Genomic DNA, 19135 nt, shown 5'->3' on the forward strand with positions numbered 1-19135 from the left:
GGATGGAGAGCTTGAGAAGACCACAAATTCTACACAGCTGATGCCAGAGCAGGACTTAAATGCAAATGAAGATGCTGCAAAACAATCACCGAAGTTTACTGTAGTCAGTGAGACAGCACAGAGTTCACTCCCCAGCACTAGTACCTGTAGAAGCTCCATGCTTCCACAGAAAAGGGCTGATCCCAGCAAGAAGGCACAAGTTTTACTCACCAGGTATCAGTGAAAAAAGTTCCTCACAATTTTATGTTATTGTTATGGTGAAAGTTATAGCAGAAACTAAATTTTTAATTAAAAATATAAATTTTAGAGTGAAGGAATGCATGATGGGTGAGGGCAGATCAGCTGAAACTAAAGATTTCAGCAAAGCCTTCTTTGCAAAGAGAAAGTTTTACAAAAGAAGCCATGAGAGTTGGAATTACTGAACTGTCATTGAAAGAATCATATTATTTCTTAGAAAAAAAGCAGCTGTTAGCAATAAAWGTGTTTTAAGCTGAGCAATCACTCTATGGACTTCTGCAACCTTATGTCTTGCAGAAAGCTGAAAAAAGGAGAAGTTCCAGAAATAGACTCCAAGTCCCTAGAGAGTTAATGCTGATGGAGAGACCAACAAGTGTTTTAAATAACTCAGTGACATGCCTTCTACATGGACACGTCTTTCTCCTAAGAAAATGTTCCATCTGAAGTATCACAGATATTTGAAAAAAGTTATTGTATGCTTAAGCAAGATGGTTTGTTGATATTTTGTGGAGATATCTTAACATGGAAAATTTCCTTCTATAACTTTTGTGTGACAGTTTATAGTTTAATTGCACCAACCTAAGAAACAAGAAAGAGATGTCTCACTTGGTAGCAAATCCGATGATACAAAACAAGAGCAAGACTGCAAYCAGTGACAAATTTTATCCCCTATATTTTTTTAAACCTCAACAATTTTTCTTCAATTTCTTTCATTTTTGCAACTTTTTTTGACTTAGTGACAGACATGCCTAGAACTGTGAGCACTGAAATAGCAATGCAGAAAAGCACCCTGCCCACAGGGTGAGCCCATGGCCATTTGCAGACCTGGAAGGAAGGTGAAGGCTGGGAGCTCTTCTACAGCAGCAAGAACTACGAAGTTCTGGGGCAGCAGCCCCACAGCAAGATGCAACAGGCTGTGAAAAGAGGAAGAAATATTAAGGGAAATCATGTCTAACAARTGCTTTCCATGGATAACATATGTATCTATTACCCCTAGGCAGATGTACCTTTCAGGTCACAGTGGCGAGTCTGCTCCACAGCCTGTGTCTGTTCATCCCACTGTGAGACTGATTTTCGTTAACCGAGAAACCAAGACTAAACTGACAACATTCATCTCTACTCTTGCTCTGACATGGTTATTTGTTAGTTCTTCCTAATGACTGTTCAGTTCCTTCCTTCTAGGGAGCCACTCCTAATTCTCTTCTGTTCAGGTTGGATAATGAGTCACTGACTTTAATACCAACCACCATTAACCCTTCCTTTACAAAACCAACATCTGGGAACACSGGCATATGTTGTGTCTCAGTGCTGAAGAAAAAGATTGATGAATCCTGCAAGCTTTCTGCTCCTGATGAAAAAACACCCTGTTTGCCTTGTGTCTTTGATTAATTGTTCTTTAAGTCTGGCTTAATCTACCTACTTTCCAGAGTAGTTCTATTTTCCATAAATTTCACTTATTTTCCATTGTTTTCTTATCTGGCCAAACTTTTAGTTAGTATTAAAAAACTTCTGGAAGCACCTTGTTTTGCTTTGCGCTTTTTCTCTCTTTTCTTTTTGTTTCTTTGGGGAGGGAGGGTTGTGTATGTGTCTAGATACCTGAGCCAGGCAGTGCTCAGTTCTGCTGTGCCTCCCTGACTCCAAGGATGCTGTCAGCCAGGCTCCTCGTGGCACATGCTCTGGACTAGTTTCCTTCTTAAACAATAAAACAACAACAGTGAAAAAAAAATCCCAAACCAAAAAAACAAAAAAAAAAACAAACAAACAAACAAAAAAAACAAAAACAAAACCAACAACCAAAACAAAACAAAAAAAAAATCACCAGAGGCAAATTCATCATCTTTCATTTACAGATGATTTGCCATTGCTGAGACTATTGAATCTAAAGACCCTATGAAACAATCAACAACAAGAAGTGAAATCTTCTTGACTCAGATACTGCTCACAAGACTACTTAGAGAATGGCCTGTTTGTGATCAAACTTTGCACTGTTGGAGCATTGAATCCATGCAGGCCTGTCCAGTAACCTGCTTTTTAGGCACCTCATGCATGGCAGTACTCGTTATTTTGACCRAATTTTGGTGATTTTTGGGATGTTTGGAATTCTCAAGTTCTTTCTACTCAATCTGCTTTCCTTCTATACACTATTGGCCTGCTACCATGTTTTGTGTGTTCCTCAAATATTATTTCAATGTTATCATATCTATTCTTATAGGAAAACCTGTGTATCTAAGGGAACAGTACTTCAGAAAGAGACCAGATTATTTACTTACGAAACCATGCTCTCAGATTACTGCAAAAACAGATTTCTAAGAAGAAACATGTACTTGTCATTGACTACTTCCACAGCTTATACAGTATTCTTTATTGCACTGTCCTGATGCTGCACCAGTTGCACTCAGATATGCACATCCACAGCACTGCACTACCCATGAGCCGGCCCTCTCCCGCTGCAAGAGCTATTCCCTGCTGAGAATGTTCACTGTGGGTGCCAATCCAGCCTGACTGAAATCCCATTAACAATATGCTTTTCCTCATTAATAAAATATTAATGTGGACAGACAGCATCAGCAGCTCGACATTTCCTGTAGTTTTCCAAMACCTGAACAGCAGACTGCTTGGGTGCTGTGGTATTATTTCAAGTATAAATTTGCAGGCAACTTCTGAAGCTTGGGCACAGTCTTCACCTCAGCCCTTTAAAAAATAATTTTATCTGGTAAAATGGAAGACAGATAATTCCTCACTGCTGGTGCAATGAAGAGCAGGTTTCTTCCAATAGTTGATACTTATGCTMATTTATGGGTTCCTTCCCTGTTGATACTTAGGCTCATTTAACAATTTTGGCTACAGTTTGGCTGTCCTGTGGATGGCAAGTCGCAAGGTGCATGCAGTTGCCACTTTACGCATGTCTGAGGTGAAAAGGCCACCAAAATCATTGAGGGAAGTCATGGCGTCTCTCTATTCTGCACTGGCATGGCCTCACCCCGAGTCTTGTGCGCAGTTTCAGGTGCCAAAATACAAGAAAGACCTAAAGCTATTAATGTTGAAAGGAGGTCTGTGAAGATGTTGAGGGGCCTGGAGGGGATGTACAAGGAATTGCTAAWGGCACTTATTCTGTTCAGCTGGAGAAGGGAAGACTGAGATCAGACCTCACTGGGAGCTGCAGCTCCTCCCGAGGMGGAGCAGCTCCAATTCTCTGCTCCCTGTGACCAGGGAGAGGACCCGAGTGAACGGCTGGAGCTGTGGCAGGGAGCGTTAAGCTGGGTATCAGGATAAAGATTCTACCCCCAGGGGGTGGTAGGACAGACTCCCCAAGTAATGGTCACGGCCCCAAGGCTGCCAGAGCTCCAGGAGCATTTGGACAATACTCTCAGGGATGCCCAGGGTGGGAYTGTTGRGGTGTCTGCAGGGCCAGGAGGTGGACTCGATGATTCTCGTGGGTCTCTTCGATCTCAGGATATTTTACGATCTGGAAGATTTACCAGCAGCAGCAAACCCTCGGCAGGACAGACCAGACCAGGCCAGGCGGTCACTTTTACCGGACACGGCGGGCCGTGACCGCCGGCTGTGTGCGGAGGGGAAGGCACTGCGCCTAGGGCGGGCGTGGCACCAGGCCGGGAGCTCCACGGCTCCGTGGCCCGAACCGAACCGCTGCGGGGGCACTTCTGCTGCCCGTCACAGCCCAAGACCCGCGAGCAACAGGTGCCCGGGGCGCCGCTACCCCGAGCTGAGCCCGCCATGGCGGCCGCGGGCTGAGGAACCACCGCTGCCCGGCAGCGCGGGACCAGGGCCGGGCCGGGCCAGGCCGATCCGATCCGATCCGATCCGATCCAAGCCAGACCGGGCGGGAGGCCCCTGCCCCGGTTCCCGCCGCCGCTCTCCGCCCCCGGCCCCCTCCCCTTCCCCGCCACTCGCTTCCGCTGTGCTCCCGCGCATGCCCGGGTTATGCAACGGCCGCGGCGGGCCGGGCCGGGCCAGGGCCGCAGGGTAGGGCAGGGATCCGTGAGGGGCTCCGGGCTCCGGGCACTGGTGGCGCCGAGGGCGCTGCGCTCCCCCCGCGCTCCCGCCGCGGCCCCACACGGCGTGTGAGTGGCATCGGCGCCGCCGCCAAGTCCCGCCCGTTCCGCTCTCGCTGCCGCAGGCGGCGGCGGCGGCGGGTTGGCTTCCTGCGCGCCCGGCCGCTCCCCCGCCCCCCGGCAGTAGGAGCCGCAGCCGCCCGGATCCCCGAGCCATGGCTCTGTGAGCGCAGCACATGGCGGCCGCGGCAGCCATGAGCCCCCCACTAATCCATACAACTCCCCCCTGATCGGCCACCGACGGCAGCCAGCGCTCCCACCCGGCTCCACCGCTCCCACAGCCCGCCCGCCGCCACCGCGCCGTCCGGCCTGAGCTCAGACCCCGCTGCTGCTGCCGCCGCCGCCGCCGCCGGGCCCCCGCTCGCCCGCCCGCCGCCGCCGCCCGGTCCTCACCATGGGAGTGCAGGGATTCCAGGACTACATCGAGAAGCACTGCCCCAGCGCCGTGGTGCCCGTTGAGCTGCAGAAGCTGGCGCGGGGCAGCCTCGTGGGTGGGGGCCGCCAGCGGCCCCCCCAGACCCCGCTGCGCCTCCTCATCGACGCCGACAACTGCCTGCACCGGCTCTACGGTGGCTTCTACACGGACTGGGTGAGCGGCGGGCAGTGGAACCACATGCTGGGCTACCTGGCGGCCCTGGCCAAGGCCTGCTTCAACGGGAACATCGAGCTCTTCGTCTTCTTCAACGGCGCCCTGGAGAAGGCCCGGCTGCATGAGTGGGTGAAGCGCCAGGGCAACGAGCGCCAGACGGCGCAGCAGATCGTCAGCCACGTCCAGAACAAGGGCACCCCGCCGCCCAAGGTCTGGTTCCTGCCGCCCGTCTGCATGGCGCACTGCATCCGCCTGGCCCTCATCCGCTTCCACATCAAGGTGAGGAGGAGCCCGGGGTCCCCCCCGCCCGGGGGTCCCGGCGCCCCCTCCCCGCCGCTCCCTCGCGGCTCCAAGATGGCAGCGGGGGCTGCCCGCGGGGGGAGGGAGGGCACCCTCAGCCGCTCCCCTCAGTGCCTCAAAATGTCGCCCAGACCCGCGGGGGCGGCACAACTTTCGGCGGCCTCAATCCGCGGGGGATTTTGGCTTATTTACATGGCGCTATCCGCCGCCTCACCAGGGCCGGAGGCCGGGAGGCCTTGGCGGGGCGACCGGCAGCGCCCATGGCCCGGCCCGGCCCGGCACCAGGGCGGCTTCTGCCTCCATGTTCTTTCGCTCCGTTGACTCAAAATGTCCCTTCTTGCCTTGTGGGCTGTGGTACCGCAGGGGAGAGCGGGTGGGCGAAAAGCATCTCTGTARTTAAGTGTTAAGGGAAGGAAAAAATAATTAATCAGTGTAGTTCTCGCGCAGGATGGATCTGCAACAAGTTCCCGGCTGAGACGAGGTGTTTAAACTTGGGCTGGAGGGGAAATGGCTCACTGCAAAAAACACAGGGGTGCCACTTTTGGCTTTTTGTTTCACTCAGCCTTTTCTCAGTATCAACAAGCTTTTAAAACCAGTTGTAGAATAACTGACTCCTTAYTCCATAACAGCAACAGTTCTAGTTTGTGCAGTCAGCAGTGCCAAGCTGACAGTCCTTCATTAAACTCCTTATTTTAAGAGGCTACCTCAGTTTTTCTGCCCCAGAAGCAGCCATTCATGTCGGAATTGTGCTCCATGGCCATCTTGCGCTTGAAGGCCACGATTTCAAAGGTTGCAGGATATGACCACGTCGCATCTCTCCGCACGGCGTTCCTGATTTACGATGGTTTCTGTTCAGCCGAGCGATTGTGTATATTGAAACACAAGACGCTGGAAAAACAAGCCCGGGGATGAAGCTGCAGTTTTAGGAGTTGCCTGCTCACCTTCCCGCTGTGGAGGGAAAAGCAGCAGGAGGGAAGCACATACTCGTAGTCTTTATTTTCTTAAATTACTTTTGTGTGTAGAAAAATATTATGTAACCTTCGGAATTGCTCGATCACTAGCAGCAGCTTAATGTTATTTGGCCTTTTGGYGGATTAGAAACATTCTGGCCCGGCTGCAGCCCTGGGGTACAGATGCCTCTCTCCACGGAGCTCACCCCTAAGGTGACTTAGGGTGAAGTTTCTTTTTGTTCTGCCAACAGGGTGGGAATCACTGTTCCTCCCTCATAGTGCCCTGCTTGCTGGGCCAGGCCCATCCATGGATGAACGCCGAGTTGGAGTGCAGCCACCCAGAGTTCAGCCTGCTCGGCAGTGGAAGTCCCACCCYGCAGTGGCCCTGGCTGTGGTGGGGATTGGGTCACCAGGCCGGGGCCACTACGCTGGGCAAAGCACATGTGGAATGAACTGGAAATGGAGGCGAAGCTCGTTCTCTCAGGGYGTGTTGAGCTCTGCTAAACTGGATGCCTTGGGCTTGGCCTTGGTTGAAGTGAGGAGGTTATGGCTTTRTCTGCTGCAGTTGTGCGTTTTCCTGGTCAGTGTAGAAGCCAAATTGTGTTATATGTTTTGGATGGTGGAAATTTGCATGATAGCAAAATCATCCTCTCCTTTGAACTTTTGGGGATTTTTTGTTGCTAGGAAATACTGTTGTTCTTTCAGCAAAAAGTTTTAGTGAAGTGCAGTGAAGTTCATTACTTTGATCTGTTTGTGGGTGCATTATAAATTTTCCTCAATTGCTACTGAGACTTAGAGATCATTAGTGCAAGCAATGAATAGGATAAAACAGGAAATTTCTTCTTTCAATGTATTAAAGCAGAGACTTGGTTAAATGCAACATTGAAATGCATAGTACCCAATAGGAAGCCAGCTGTTTTGGTATCAGTGGGAATTTTGGTGCTTGCAATAGTTTTGTAGCATGTTGAACTGGCTGTTAGTTTATCAAACGCTTTCTGTCTCAGACCTGACTCAGGTACATCCCATTGGAACCAGGTTGCTGCATTGACAGCAGTGTCACCTATAGCACTTTGTTTACTTTCCAGCACAGCAGCAGCATTAGCTCCTTTATAGTTTCTTGGTGACTGGCCTTATTCCTAATCTCTGGAAGCAGTTACAGGAGTCTGAGCACACTCATATTGAGTGCCTTTTCTGTCATCAAAGAAGCACCCAAACTCCCAAAATCTCAATAAATACAACATCCCCGCAGTTTTGATGGAGAAGGTTTGTGAGGTGTCTGTTTATCTGTCTGTTTCAGATKAGCCCTGGGAGTTAACAGCTCGTTAGCAGATACTGAGAGGGGTGTGGGAGGAGAGGTTGTTGCTGTCCATACCACTGARCCACCACCGTGTATGTCTAAACTGCATTGGTTTTCTGCGTTGCTCAGCTGTCCTGGGGATGGGAAGTATATCAGCAATTTCTCTTTGATGCCTCCTTTTAATTGTTGAGAAACTGTGTGGATAAATCTAGTTTTAATTGATTAATTTTTTTAGCTTAGGAAGGATATTTAATGGTTATAGTGATCACATGCATAATACACGTCAAAGATACTGCTGAGCTTAAATCACTATATTTCTCTGCTTTTCCTCTTCTCTTACAAGGTTTATTATCTTTCTGARTCTGCTGTGTTACATATATATTTTTTTCTCTAAATCTTTTTCCAGTTTTATTCTCTCACTTTGGTGTAGCCCTCCTGATGGGCACAGAGCAAATACATCTTGAAGGTGTGATTTTTATTTGCCTGTATAGGTGATTTTTAAAATCTGCATATGCATAAGACAGTTGTTAAATTGTAGTGTTTTCTCACTTTGTTTTGAGAAGTTGTGTTTGGTAATACCGATTTACTTCAAATATGAAACTGATTTTCGTATTTTTAGGAACATTTGAGTCAAGAATAGGTTTCTGCGTGGACCTAAGAGCTGGCTATGAGTTTAATCTATTGTAGTTAATTAGAGGAGAGAAAAAGACTAATGTCTTCTATCTGGAACAATTACAAATCACTCACAGATGGTTTCAGCAGGATGTAAAAATAACAGGTTCCTCCAGGTTATAACAAATACCCTGCGGGTTCTTAGTTTTGCTGTGACCTGATATTTTTCAGTTTGGGGGGAATAATTCTTAAAAAAATTTTTTATGCAAAGTAGGTTTACTAAAATTTAAATATTTAGGCAGTGGAGTTTTTAACAACTCTAATGCTTTGGGGAGACTGTTTTGTTCTCAGTACCTAAAGGTGTTCATGCCCATTTATATAGGTGGTATTCTCTCTGAGCCAGGACTATTAATGTTTACATAAGATTTAGATTTCAAAATGATTCCAAACTYCGAGCTGTGATTTCTGCCGTGTCCCCTCTTCCTGGTTTGGTTTTGGAGCCTGTATGTGCCTGGGTACCTTTGCATTTGTGAGAGCCATGAGATATTTCTCTGACTTTTAGCTTGTTAGAGTTTTACATTGTGGGTTAACTGTGCTTTGGTAAATACAGCTCTTTTCCCTTTGATGGTTTGGTTATTTGAACATGGATTCTAGTAGTCCCTGAACACACAGCAGCTTTGTGCTGTGTTAGCTCTATAAAATGGGGAGGGAACTGGAGGCTGTGGAGGTAGAGGAAATAGCTCATAGGAAATCAAAGGAGCTGCWCACCGAGCTTCCTCTTGCGTTATCTGCATACCCATGTCAACCTAGTGCTGCAGAAGGAGTTTCACTTGGTTTTTTATAGATCAGAGCTGCTTGTTGTGCATGCAGAGAGGTTGGGTTTAGATATATGGACATAACTTAAATCTATCTAGCTTTAATTGAAAAACATCAGAAGAATTTTTCTGATTTAAAACCTGTGAAGACTGGTGGATAGGGGTGGGGTGAAGCCTAAGTTGCCTTCCTTTAGTTAGGAGCTATGTAAGTCTGATGTCTTTAATTTTTTTTAAATGTTTGTGGTTTCTTCCACACCTTATGCTCGAGGACAGCATCATTATGAGAAAAATATGTATGTGTGTTCTTCTCACAAACAAAGTAAATTTCCAAAACACTCCATCAGGGRAGTTTCTGAAGAAGTAACATTTTCTGAAGACTACAGGGTGGTAGSATTAGGAGTAGGGAGAACTTAGTGACCTAGTGTTTGGTTGCAGGAACAGGTGAGGTGCTGCTCAGGATCTGGCTTGAAGAGGAACATCTCGTGGAGGTACACGGGAGAATTAACATTTGACATACCTCTCTGGAATACTGTAGTTCAGCATCAGGTTCAGCAAGTGCAAGATGTGAGTAGAAGAGAAATGGTCATTGTAAACTTGCTGKGAGTGACTGCTGTAACAGGCTGTGGAGTTTGGGACCCTCTCTCCTGATCTGCCAAGGAAATAAATAGCCTTCCTGGCACTAAGACTGKAGTTATTCATGCGTGCTGTGGAGACTGAAGCTAATAGTTTTGTACTAKTCTGTTTTGTGATAGCTTGCTACCTGCATTGTTGTTAAAATGGAATACTCTCTGAGGGTGTGTTATATCAACACCCAACTTCCAAGAGCATTTCCAAATCTCTGGATGTGTATCAGGTATGTGGATGGTTAGAAGCATTAGGGATCCAAAGCCCTCAGCTAGCTGTAGTTGAGTGTGCTCACATGCACACTGTGTTGTAGCAGTTCCTGATGGTGTGTTGAAATGCAGGATTGTAGGTACTGACCTGTCCTTGTGGGACTTTTAAGTTTCAGTATAAGCTTCTTGATGAGAAAGGGTTCCTTTTATGTTTCCAACATCAGGAATTGGCCCATGTCTCCCTGCACAACATGTCTGTTTGAGTCATCTGATTTCTGTAGCCTAAAATATGTGCTTTGCTAGGCAACAGGAGTGGAGAGGTGAAGTTTGGGCTATGAACTCAAAGCACTTTGCACCATCATATACAGCTGTGCATGAAGGGATAGGCTGAAAGTGGAAAGAGGAAAAAMGTTGGCTTAACACAGCAAGGTTTGCATTTGAAAGGTCAACAAAGTTATTTCTGTTCATCTGGAGTTGTATTTGGCCTGTTTTAAAGAGGGCCAGAAAAACTTGAAAAGGGATTGTGGGTTTCCTTGATCATGGAGGGTGTCTTTGGTGTGCTGAACTGCTGGAGTACCTACATCCTCAAAGTTTTCCCCATGAGCTGGTACAGATGTTGGAGCAGTAATGTCTTCAGAGTTTGAGTGTTTCTGGTAATAAACGGTTTCTTAGATGAGTTTGCTAGTACTGAATGCCACTGCAGCGTGCGGGCTTCCAGAAGCATGTGCTGTGCTTCCAAGTGTTCCTTACATCCTGTCTGTATGTGCTGCGTCAATGGATTCTTTAAACTACATTAAAAATATCTCAAGTGTTTTAAATTCACATGAATAGTTTCAGAAAGACCCACTATATCATAATAGTTGTGATAAATCGTTGCTGCCATTTACACTGGAGCTAATTGCTCTGTCTTTCACTATAGGTTGCACAGAGCATTGAGGATCATCATCAAGAAGTAATTGCTTTCTGCAGAGAAAAAGGTTTCCATGGTTTGGTTGCATATGACTCCGATTATGCATTGTGCAACATCCCTTACTATTTCAGTGCCCATGCCCTAAAACTGAGCCGGAATGGGAAAAGCCTCACAACAAGCCAATACCTAATGCATGAAGTTGCCAAGCAACTGGACCTGAATCCAAATCGCTTTCCTATTTTTGCTGCTCTTTTAGGTAAGTGAAGATGCTGCTCGTCAGCCTTACGTTTTCAGTTTCTATTAACTGTTTTRAAATAATATGTGTATAATTTGACAAAGCACCTGGGCAAAGGCATCCCTTTGTTCCAGGTGTTCCTGGTGTGTGAGGTGGACTGGATGTGTATTTGAGGTCAGACATGCCCAGTTTGTAGAAACCTGCGATTCATGTGCGTTGGGGCTGTCTAGAAAGAGGAGAGGAATTCGGCAGAGCTCTGCCTAGCCAGAATGTTTCCCGTGGGTGGGGGGGAAATCAGGACAGCTGTGGTCCTGGTTTGGGTTCTGTATAGCATATGAGGTCTAGTTTCAATGATACACTTTCCAGACTGGAAATATGCTTCTGTCCTGAATTCTACCTAAAAATAACACCTATGGAGTGAAGGTGTTTGGTTTGCTGGGGCTTTTTTTGCCCTCAGAGACGAGTGTTGGACAAATATGGCAGCATATCAGCTRCAACAAAAATATACTGAACTGTATAATTGAGTGAAACTCTGCATTTCTGAAAGCACAAGTGACTGACATTTACCATTCCACTGGTTTTATTATGATACTTTCTTAGCACTCCTGCTTCTATGCTCATGAGTTTCTTATGCTCAGCAGCATAGGTGGGAATGTCTCCAGTTTCWCATTTCTGCATAAGTGGGACAGTTTGAACACACACTATTTCCATAGCAGTGATAGAGAATAACTGTCATACTTTCTCAGACAGAAGAGTGAATTAATTACTGACAAAGTTGACTCCAATGAATAAGATTTATTTAGAACAGCATTCTAACTGCTTTTTGGGAGCAGCCATATTCTTGATCTTGTCATGCTGTGCAAACAAATTAAGAAAACTGGATTTTCTCACTTTGTTTCAGTATGGATACATGAGAGAGGAATGAAACTTCTCCTTTGAAAGCTCTGAATGAGAGAGGCTTTGTGTTACTGTTTTAAATGCTAATATTTTAGTGGTCTTTAGTGTTGTTCCCAGGCAGGCACCTTCCATGTTAAGAAGGAAAAAAACAATGAATCTTGCCACTAGTATTTGACTAGTAGAAAGCCACTAGTATTTGACTAGTTGGAGTTGCTTTTTGTCTGTGTGTTTTTCCTGCCTGTGCTGGTATAGAGGGGGAAGGCAGAGGGTTGGCTGAGCTGCCATTGCAGGAATTGTGTGACAGACTACTATTGCTTGGCTTTGTTTTGGAGTCTATAAATAAGTTGGTGCATGCCAGTTCAGTGAGTAAGAATTACTGCTGGAAAAGCAGTTTTCTAGTTGCAGATATGCTTWATGCACTTTGTGGGAAGTGTGGCTTTAAGTCACCACACAATTCCAGCTGCATGGCTGCTGAGACTTTGCTTGGTTATATCAAACAGTAGGTGAGAAAAGTTCTGGTAAGGTTTCTGAAGGCTTTGCAGTTTTATGCCGGAAGCTCTTGGTTTTGTTCTCTCTGGTTATCTTTCATGACCAAATATTTTTCAGCTTGTTCTTTGGAGGAAGAAATTAGAGGTAATTTCACATTATTGGTCTGAAGAGATTTGGTAGCTTTCCCTYTCCTCCTCAAATTGGTACAAAGGTTAAAAACCCCCAGTTCAGSCACAAGTTTCGTTCTGAGTATTCCTTTGCATTTCTTGTGTGTGTGTATTCAGTATGAGTAAGCAGAATAAAGTTCATGGAAGTCAGGGATACTCCAGAGATCAGAAGATACTCCAGAGATCTTCTTGAGCTTGGGGCTTTTGTGTTATTTTTATGTGAGTGAATTTTAGGAGCCCTAGATATTTGGGATGGAAAGTGATTGCAAAAGCTGACAACAAACAGATACAGTTTGGCCTAAGGTACTGGCAACATGTTTTAAGTTTTGCAACCTTGGTAATACAGTAACTTTTTTTTAATAGAATGCTGAGTGCATATATGCATATAGTTGTGTGTAGCACGGAATGCGTTTAAATTGGGGTGGCTCACTTTCTAATCTTTTTTTAATTTTTGTTGAATATTTTGTCTTACTTCACCGATTATTCTGACCTTGCTCGTATGGCCTCTTTGGGGTTTTTTTTGATCCTGATAAGTAGAATAAAGAAAAAAAGTAATGAGGGAGTGTTGATGACATGGGAAGGCACAGAAATTTCTGGGTACATTAGTGTAACTCCCTATGCTTGTTTTTTGTGCGGGAATAAAATAATGTATTCTGAAATAATTACAGTTATGCTACTGGTTCAATGTTTGCAATTCCAGAAAGCCCAAATTATCGTAATAGCTGATATTCATATTCAGCTTTAGGGCTGCAGATATGTTTCCCTGTATCCGGAAAATTCAAGGTTCTTTGTATTCAGATACTTTCATATCATTGTCTTCAAGAGTCATGCTGGGGAGTGCTGAAAGAGGTAAAAACATCCTCAAAGTTTCAGTCTCACATTGAGCAAATGGGGAAGCCTGAGAAATGACACTAAACTGGGCAGCTTAAAAGTTATTCTCAAAGGCAAGTAGTTTGGGATTGAGTTCTGTTCAGGGATAAAGTCTCTACTGAAATATTCCAAACTTCAGCAAGTGGAAGAACAAACTCATTGTGAGATACATGGCTAGAAATCAGTGAACTCTTTAGAAAGGGCAGTGGCTTCAATTAGTATCTATTTGCTTAAAAAAAAAAAAAAAAAAAAAAAAAAACAACTAAGGCATACACTAAAATAAGCCATTAAAATGGGAAAAATCAATATATGTTGAGGTTGTTCAGCCAGGTCAAGAAATGGAGGTTGCTTATGTAACACTGATCTCTTTCCCACTGTGACAGAATTTTATTGCATGTTTAGTTATGGAAACTTGTTCTGTTTCCCAGTAAAATTTTAGAACTACAAAAGGTAAGTACAGGCATCACTTCTTATTTGGACCGCAAAAGACGCTGCTTCAACGTACATGGTGAGAATTGATCGATCACTGCTTTATGTGTGCTCAGGGGATGGAATTAATCTCCATCTCCATGACAGATGGAGACCAAACAAAATTGAGGTTTTGGTGGAAGGGAGAAAAGTCCTGGCTATTTTGAAGGGTAGCGTCTGCAAGGGTGATTCTCAGTTATCACAGAACTCTGCTGCTCTGGGTGCAATAGATTTTTTCAGACCTGTGTTATAAAGACTGTCTGATCTTACCTTGACCAGATTAGTGAGTGTGGCTGTTACATGCAAAATTGCTGAATCTTTCTGATGTGAGATTAAAGTTTAGTTCCTAGTGAACAAAAATGATAACATCTCCTTACTGGAGATCTCGGTTAGTGGGTGAAGTATTGATTGGACSCAAAGACTTGCCACTCCTAGAAGACATCTGCTTGTCACCAGGCAAGGGACAGCTTTCTTGACTTTCACAGATTAAAGTGCATTGAGATGCTTTTACAAGATGATTTTGCAAGCAAAATATTAAGAAAGAAAACAGTTGTTGTAATATTCTGAGAATTTTGTCATGTTTTTTATGAACAGTACATTCACTAATAAGCTGTTGCTCTATACAACCAGGTGTTGAATATATCGTGAAGTTTTCTGCCAGAATTGTGTTAATACATTCTGTTTAGCTCTTAGTAAAGTTTGGATCCACAGCCACTGAACGCCATCAGAAGTTGATTACTTATGTCTTTGATTAATTCAAATGTTTCCTAGTAGGAACTTGTTATAAAGTGTGATGTGCTTTGGGAAAAAAAAAAACAATGTATGTGATCTTCCATTAGGTATGAGCAGTGTAGTAAATACAGTCTCTGTCCATGGAAACTACAAAATAATTTCCCAATTCCTTCACTACTGCCAGTCCAAGGTCCCATCTTATTTGGCCAGGTCAGGAAAAGAAACTTGAGGAGCCTCTTAAGTTAGGAGGTGCTGGCATTCCGGAGGGTTAGGTGAACCTGGCTGATGCCTTGCTGTTCGACCCATGCTGCACAGTGGAGCAGATCGCAGGTTCCGGAGGCAGCTCCTGTGTGGATCAGTAACAGAGGTGCTGAGATGCAGAAAGGGCTTACCAGCATGTATCAGGGAGCAACAGAATGTGTTCTTAACACTGTTGCACTATGGAATCTATAGAGGATTCCCCAACAGGACCCACTGGCTTGATGTGGACYCCGTGTTGTGCCTGGCTTGTTGCTGCTGTAGTTGAGCTGGTGTCATGACAGCATGCTCCTCACAGACAGAGAAGTGGCTTTTGCTGCAGCAGCAGCATGCTAATTAGGCTTTCTGGAGTAACAAAAAGCTATCTGCAAGTTTATTCTGTTAATCATCTTGGTCGGGGGTTGAGGACTGATTGCAGATTTGTTTGCTGTATGTAGAAACAGTGTGTAATGTTTTACGATGTACTTTAATGAGTTCTGCATTATGTTCCAGGTAATCATATTCTACCTGATGAAGATTTGGCTTCCTTTCATTGGAGTTTACTTGGTCCAGAACATCCACTAGCTTCACTTAAGGTACAAATTTAGTATAACTAGGAGAAATTAAGCTAAAATCAATGCTACTGGTTAACAAGAGCAATGTGATAGATTAATTGGGAGTAGCTCTGTGTGGCTCTTGTGTTCAGTCAACCTCAGGTGTCCCAGTCCCTAGCTGCTGAGGATACTCGGGGTCATTGGCCTTGCAAGGCTAAACTTAGCCTGTGATCCCCCTCAGCACCCTTCAGCTGCACAAGCCAGAGCTCGTGTGGTTTGGCTTGGAGAAGGCAGCTTCTTGCTCTCATCTTTTTTTAACAGGAGAGTTTTTTGTTTAGTCGTAATTCTTCAGCTATCAAAAATAATGAGCTACATATCTTCCTGCCATCTTGCTTTATTTTCTGCTGCTCTGAGTTTGTGTGTAATAGTCCAGTTTTGGTATTGAAAGTTGTAAATATGCTGGAGAACAGATTGCATGAGAAGGCTAAAGTGTCCTTTGGTAGTTTTGGGGGGGTTGAGACAAGTAACTTGCCTGATCCTCTTAGTTTACAGTATGTGTGTTCTTGCTGCTTCATCACACTTGCCTCCTGCATCTGCCAAGTATACGGCTATAAAAGGGAAACTGGATGGATCAGAGAATGGGATCATAGTGACCTTTCTCTCTGCCACAACAGATATATCTGTTTGCCTTCTCCTAAGGTGTACCATGTGGCAAATAATCTGCCTTTTGTAAATTCTGTCAGACTGTTTTGTTACCGCTTCAGCAAAAATAGGTGGGKTTTTTTTTCCTTCTGTTCTGAAAGTTTATTAAGCCTTGAAAACTTGTTTTACCAAAGGTAGAATTTAAAACCAGATTCCAGATTTTCGGCAGAATTTYTAAGGCTTGCACATGCATTGCTTAATGAACAGCTGTGACATTTGATGTTATACTCATACTCTATTTTACTGCTGCTCTGGTGTTTAGAAAGGTGTCAGCACATTCCAGTGGCAAAACAGAACCTTCATGCATGTTTGCTACTTCCTTGTAAAATTTGAGGTGAAACAATGAAGGAGTGTGCCTGTACTTTAATTTTTTAATAAAAGGGTTGAGATATAGGGCTTTTTGCCAAGTGGTTGATAAACTTTCTGTTGATTATTTTCTGTGGTCTAGCCTGAGTAGACTTGTTTGACATTCAGGTTTGATTATAAATTCAGACACCTAGATCTGCTGGAAGGCCCTCTAAATTCATGCGGAATTACCTAAATGAAAACTAGATATTTGTAATCTTTGTTTTTAGATGTACATGTTCAGTGGAAACACCAACTGGGCTTTGTAGCTGACGTGCCAAGGAAGGGAATCACGTACCCTCAGCGCATCCTRGGCTGCCTTAGGCAGTTCTCCCTGATGGATTTTGTCTGTTGGCCAGTGTAATCAGATACGAAAGCAGTTCCCATTTGACTGTTAAGAGGTTCAATGAAAACTGCTGTGCTGTTACCAGTGCAAAGCCCCAGATGAGTACCCTGACTGAGGAAAGGCTAGCATAACATGGGATCTGTTGAATTTCACGGCAGCTTGCTGGCCATTTGTTTAGTGCACAGCCCCAAACTGAGCACAGCCCCTCAGTCTCGTGCCTGGCAGTGGTGTCAKGTGGAAGGACATCTGCAGCAAACTCATCTTAGTTACTGGTAATGGAACAGCTGCCTGTTTGTTTCAGCTTTAATTTCACAGTGCTCATGGATTAAAATTATAACTTGGTTCAGGACCTCATTAATTGAGTTTAATTTCATTGRCATTCTGCTGTCAGTGATGTCATCACAGCTCTCTGTAGGGATCTCTCCAGTGTAGATGTGCACAAAGCAATATTACTTGTAAATTTTACGAATGCTTAAAAAATGCTAAAAAACATTCATATTAACCAAAAGGCTGATAGCAAGCAGTAGCTTCAGAACAGTTCCAGAGAGCATAAGCCTTAATGAAAACTGGAAATGGGGGGAAGGTGTTGTGTTTCCCCAGGATGTCCTTCCTGGGCTGTGCTTACAAACTTTGCTTTGTTGTGTCTATTTAGAGTCACAACTATGTGTTCTTCATGCTCAGGAACCAAGGGCTCTAATCCCACACCTCATTCAGATCAGGATTTAGAAAGCTTTTTCTCATTGTGTAAAGATTTTAATCTTTTGTCTTTAGGACAGTATGGTCTTGGGCATCAAAGCTGACAGATTCTGTTCCAGTGGCTGGATTTGTTGCTTTACAGGGAGAACTGTGACAGTTAATAAACTACCATTTATTTGCTGCATTCTCTCTCTCTACTTTCTTATGCTGTAGCAAAATTGGTACTTTTTCTACAAGAGAACCTTTGCCAGTTGAAAAAGGGTAACTTTAAAAAAAACTGCCAGCTTTGCTGGTAGAAATTGCAGAGTCTCCCCTGATGTCCCTCTGGGGAAGGGAAAAAAAGCAAACCTGAGGAGCCCCTACCTCTGTTTTAAACTGGGGGGGAGGGGTAGTATTCATCCAGGAACAGTTGAGTAGAAAAGGGAAGAAAGGAGGAAAATGGRAAGCCTGACTGAAGAATCCATACTTAACATCTGGAAGGAAATGAACCTGAGGGTGAGGACACTATTYATGTGCTGGATGAAAAGCCTTTTGGGAGACATCAGCAATCACCGCCAGCTCAGCAGAACTGTGAAGATTCCATGGCCAAATTTAAATGAAGATATATGAATTGCTGTTGGTGCAACAGGGAGAAAGAATCAAAAGCTGGCTCTGTGACYTGTTCTGAGTCAGGATCTCTTCTGTCCAGATGTCTCTGTGGAAACATTTAATAAATGTGCAGACCTGCACTTGAGTCTTGTCACATACCTGAGAGCAGAGTTCACTGAAATGACCACCCAAATTAGGGGTGTGAAACAAGAAAGGAGTTGACAGATTTCCTAAGAAATCATCTGATTACKAGACCTTGTTTGTAAACCAGCATTATCCTGTTTTTTATTTGCATGCTTTGATATTTAAGATAAAGACAATTTGGTTCTTATTCTGGAAAAACTGGCTACAGTGTGGAGCTTCAAGATCAATGGGCAGTACTGTCAGAATGAGTTTGGGAGGGCAGCTTTTTACCTCTGAAAGGATCTGGAGTCTGTTTGGGAACACAGGCCACTGAAGAAGTGTTGACTCTTCATGTACAAGATAACCTTAAAAAACAAAGCTTAATGCAGTCTCCCTTTGTAAAYAAGAAAAGTATGCAGGGAAACTCCATCTCCTTGGTTGTTCCATCTCAGTGGAGAGGCAGAGATGCTTCTAGAAAGCAATCCAAAATACGCAGGTTAGGCTCCTTTTCTGAATCGCTCTAGGAAATTGTTGTCTTACTCTGTTGACTTCAGAGGTTGTTTGCCAGAGGGTGACAAATATATGAAGTAGGTGTTAAGGTAATTTGCTSCTGCTCAGATGGCAAAGATGACAATATTAAGATATACTCAAGTAAGTGCCTTTTTTATGGGGTTTTTAATGTGAAGGGTGATCTTGATGCAGATCAGAAAGGACCTCAGCAAGTCATCTAATACCGCCTCCTGTGAAAAGTGTGGTCAGCTTGAGGTCGGAGCAACTTGCTCAGGGCATTGCCTTAGACTAGTCTTGGAAAACTCCAAGGCTGGAGACTGCACAGGGCTGTCTGGACAGTCTGCTCTGTGGTTTGACAGTCCTGACGGCGAAGATGCTTTGCTTTGTGTGCACTCTGAGCCCTTCATGTTTCAGGCTATGTCTGATGTCTTTTGTTCTTGCACAGTGTACTGCTGTGAAGAGCTTGACTCTGTGTGCTCAGTCACCTTTGTGTGGCTAGTGGAAGGCTGTATTCCCAAAGCCTTATGTCTCTTGGCTTATTCAACCCCCATTCCCTCAGT

The 19135-nt window shown here is 44.5% G+C and overlaps 1 protein-coding gene across 2 annotated transcripts in view; it reads left to right on the forward strand.

Annotated features, from left to right (window-relative positions):
- Positions 1-4339: 4339 nt before the first annotated feature.
- The window catches only part of FAM120A (family with sequence similarity 120A), a 51657-nt gene continuing 36861 nt past the window's right edge, over positions 4340-19135 (forward strand). For both annotated transcript variants that reach the window (XM_057380376.1, XM_057380377.1), the window contains exons 1-3: positions 4340-5178; positions 10626-10872; positions 15225-15307. In XM_057380376.1, coding sequence (XP_057236359.1) covers positions 4705-5178; positions 10626-10872; positions 15225-15307 — 804 coding nt within the window. In that variant the 5' untranslated portion in view covers positions 4340-4704. The remainder of the gene's footprint in view (positions 5179-10625; positions 10873-15224; positions 15308-19135) is intronic.

The sequence above is a fragment of the Malurus melanocephalus genome, unplaced genomic scaffold (genome assembly GCF_030028575.1).
Source record: "Malurus melanocephalus ecotype Western Australia unplaced genomic scaffold, MMel_1.1 scaffold_450, whole genome shotgun sequence".
NCBI lineage: Eukaryota > Metazoa > Chordata > Aves > Passeriformes > Maluridae > Malurus > Malurus melanocephalus.